Source organism: Hipposideros armiger, unplaced genomic scaffold (genome assembly GCF_001890085.2).
Source record: "Hipposideros armiger isolate ML-2016 unplaced genomic scaffold, ASM189008v1 scaffold_35, whole genome shotgun sequence".
NCBI classification, from domain to species: Eukaryota; Metazoa; Chordata; class Mammalia; order Chiroptera; family Hipposideridae; genus Hipposideros; species Hipposideros armiger.
The window spans coordinates 332365-335008 of record NW_017731385.1 but is presented as its reverse complement, the minus strand read 5'-3'; the positions used below and the strand labels follow the sequence as shown (position 1 = coordinate 335008).

Genomic DNA, 2644 nt, shown 5'->3' with positions numbered 1-2644 from the left:
GAGCCTCAGACCCCCGAAGGATGCCCAGCTGCCCACCGCACTCACCTCTTCCCCGCCCGACACGGCCCCCTTCTTCTCCAGACTCTTCCTGAGCAGCTTTAGCAAGTAGTCTGCTCGGGTCTGCAGCTGCTTCCCCTGAGGCTTTTTATCTGTCTCCACAGGCAGAATCTTCAACAGGAGAGGAAGAAAAGCACCCGCCACCACCCATGTCCCGGTTAGTGGATCAGGATAAACAAGAGGCGACAAAGAACTGAGCAGTCCTTTCCCTCCCCAGCCACCCGAAATACAGACACAGCCTCAGATCCTATCTCATGTCCATGGCTCCCAGTCACTGAACATCCCTCATGAGCCGTTCTCGTTTTACAAAATGGGATGGAGAAGTCCAGCTCTCCCACTGGCTCCTACCTGTGCTGTTAACAGGGTAGAACAACTCAGGTAGGAGGGGCTTGTTGGCTTCATCTGCTAGACCATCCCAGCCGTCGTGGATTTCCTCCTTCCAGGAGCAGGGAATCCCTGGAGCTAGGTTAAAGCTTCGTTTTAGATTGAAAATGCTTCTTAGAGCATTGCCGGAGAGCACTGAGCCATGCCAGGACAGCGTCCGTCCCGCTACCACAGACGGACCTCTCAGGCCACACTGGATTCGGTCTCAGTGCTTATGGCAGGGTGCTGTCACCCTCTTAAGAGCATCGTACATGGGATGAGCATTGTTTGACGTGCCAGGAAAAGCCCTGCCAGAAGCACATCCCACTAGAATTTGAGCCAGTCAGCTTTCCCTGCTTACAGCTCTGAGCACGGCCTTACTGCCTGGTAGCCCGATCTGCATTATGGATAGGGTGGGAGGCTAGGTTTGGTGGGAGAAGTACCAGCCGAGGTTTTTAACTCCATTACAAAAAACACCAAGGTGTGGCTCATTGCTTCTCTGTATGCAGAAGTGAAATACAGTTGATTCACATACAGTTTTAAACAAAGGGCCAACAACTAAGGCCGAGAAATGTTTGTATTATTAATCATCTTACCCTGGTATTTGTTGCAATGAGACTAACCTATAATAAAAATCAGAACTTTAAGATTTCTCCTGTAATTTCCCCAAAATATTACCTGGCTATTCTCTTCACCTACGAAACAGTGCCACAGTCCACTAAAGATGCTGTAACGTTTCCAAGGATAAGAAATCCCAGGAGTTTACTATTGTACTAATGTCCGATTTGATGCCCCCTCCACCCGGAAAATAGTTAAAAATAAGTAATCGATATAAAAAGATGAACGAATCTAGGAGTCTCCAGCGTCACAGGGTTACTTACTTTGTCGGTTAACTTAAGCTCTGGATCCGTTTTAATGAGCTCCCAGTTCCCATAACCGTGTTCATAAATTCCCAGCAAGAGGCGAGAATCATCCTCCACTCCCCACTCAACGTCGAAATGCGCAGCTTTGACGCGACACGTGAGGCAGTACCTGAAGGGATGTCAAGGAGGGCATTGGAGGAGGGGCTTTTCTGATGTGGAAAGGAACAGAAATGACCATGGCCAAGGTACAATGGTGTGTTACAGCAGAGACAATGAAAACACCACACAACTACGCATAACTGTAACTTCCAGGCTATTTTCCTGTGGCACAACCACCCAAGCGCGGGCACGTGACATACTTACTTTTTTTTTTCTTCAGGGTCCACGGGAATAGATTTATGCAGCATTTCAAACTCTTCTTCATGTTGTATAATGGATTTCACATTAACCTGAACCCCAGATATCTTGATTGTTGGGCCTCTCTTTTTCCCTGGTCCTTTCCCTAAGTAAAAATAAAATAAAATAAAATAAAATAAACCAATTTCACATTAAATAAGAATTTCTGAAGTTCCACAGATAACAGCTATCAGCAAACCCTAACTGCATACTCCCTTGAAAATACACTTCTGTCTTATTTTAATTCAAAGATATAACCTATAAGGCAAAAAAAATTGTCTCAATTATTGTTTGTAAAGAAACCTCTAAATGATTCAGTTTTTTTAAATTTAGTTTTTTCATCAGTTAGTGTTTTTAACTTTATTACTTCCTGTTTGTTTTATACTTCAGTTCTACAATTAATAAAATTAACAAAAGAAGCTGCTGAAGGAATAGTATTAGTGAAGCTTTTTTCTTGTGTTTTTCTATCCCTTTAACAGTTTTTAAAAGAAAGTGTTTTAAAGATGATCTTCTCTACTAAGAAGTATAAGGTTAAGTTCAGACCTAACATAACACATTTGAAATGAGGAACAAAAGATGTCATGGAAAGGTTATCCTAGCCCTAGTTTCAAATTAAAATCCCAGAGGTAAAAAATGAAACCCAACCAACCCAAACCAGAGTCCAAGTTGAAATCCATGAGAGAAAGACACTTGGCTATAACGGGAAAGATGGCTCAGAGTCTGAGAAAAGTTTTCATGTTTTTTAAACATGGAAGTCGATGAAATGGCATTAACATTACAGACAATTATTTAGGGACTTCACTAGAATTTCACTTGCAAATGCTATTCCAACAAGGTTGAAGAGTGCTGGAAAGCAATGTGGCAAAGTGGGAAAGGCCCTGCTCTGAAAATCAGAAACCTGAGATTTATTCTTAAATCTGCACGAACTACACCCTCTCCCTTCTCCTCCCTCATTCTAGCTGTGA

At 43.1% G+C, this 2644-nt stretch overlaps 1 protein-coding gene across 1 annotated transcript in view; it reads right to left on the bottom strand.

Annotated features, from left to right (window-relative positions):
* Positions 1–2644, bottom strand: part of LOC109380360 (chromodomain-helicase-DNA-binding protein 2-like) — a 36415-nt gene that overhangs the window by 5400 nt on the left and 28371 nt on the right. Inside the window, exons 10-12 of the mRNA XM_019637845.1 lie at positions 1647–1785; positions 1302–1452; positions 46–168 (exon numbers count right to left, since the gene is read on the bottom strand). Of these exons, the coding sequence (XP_019493390.1) occupies positions 46–168; positions 1302–1452; positions 1647–1785 (413 nt within the window). The remainder of the gene's footprint in view (positions 1–45; positions 169–1301; positions 1453–1646; positions 1786–2644) is intronic.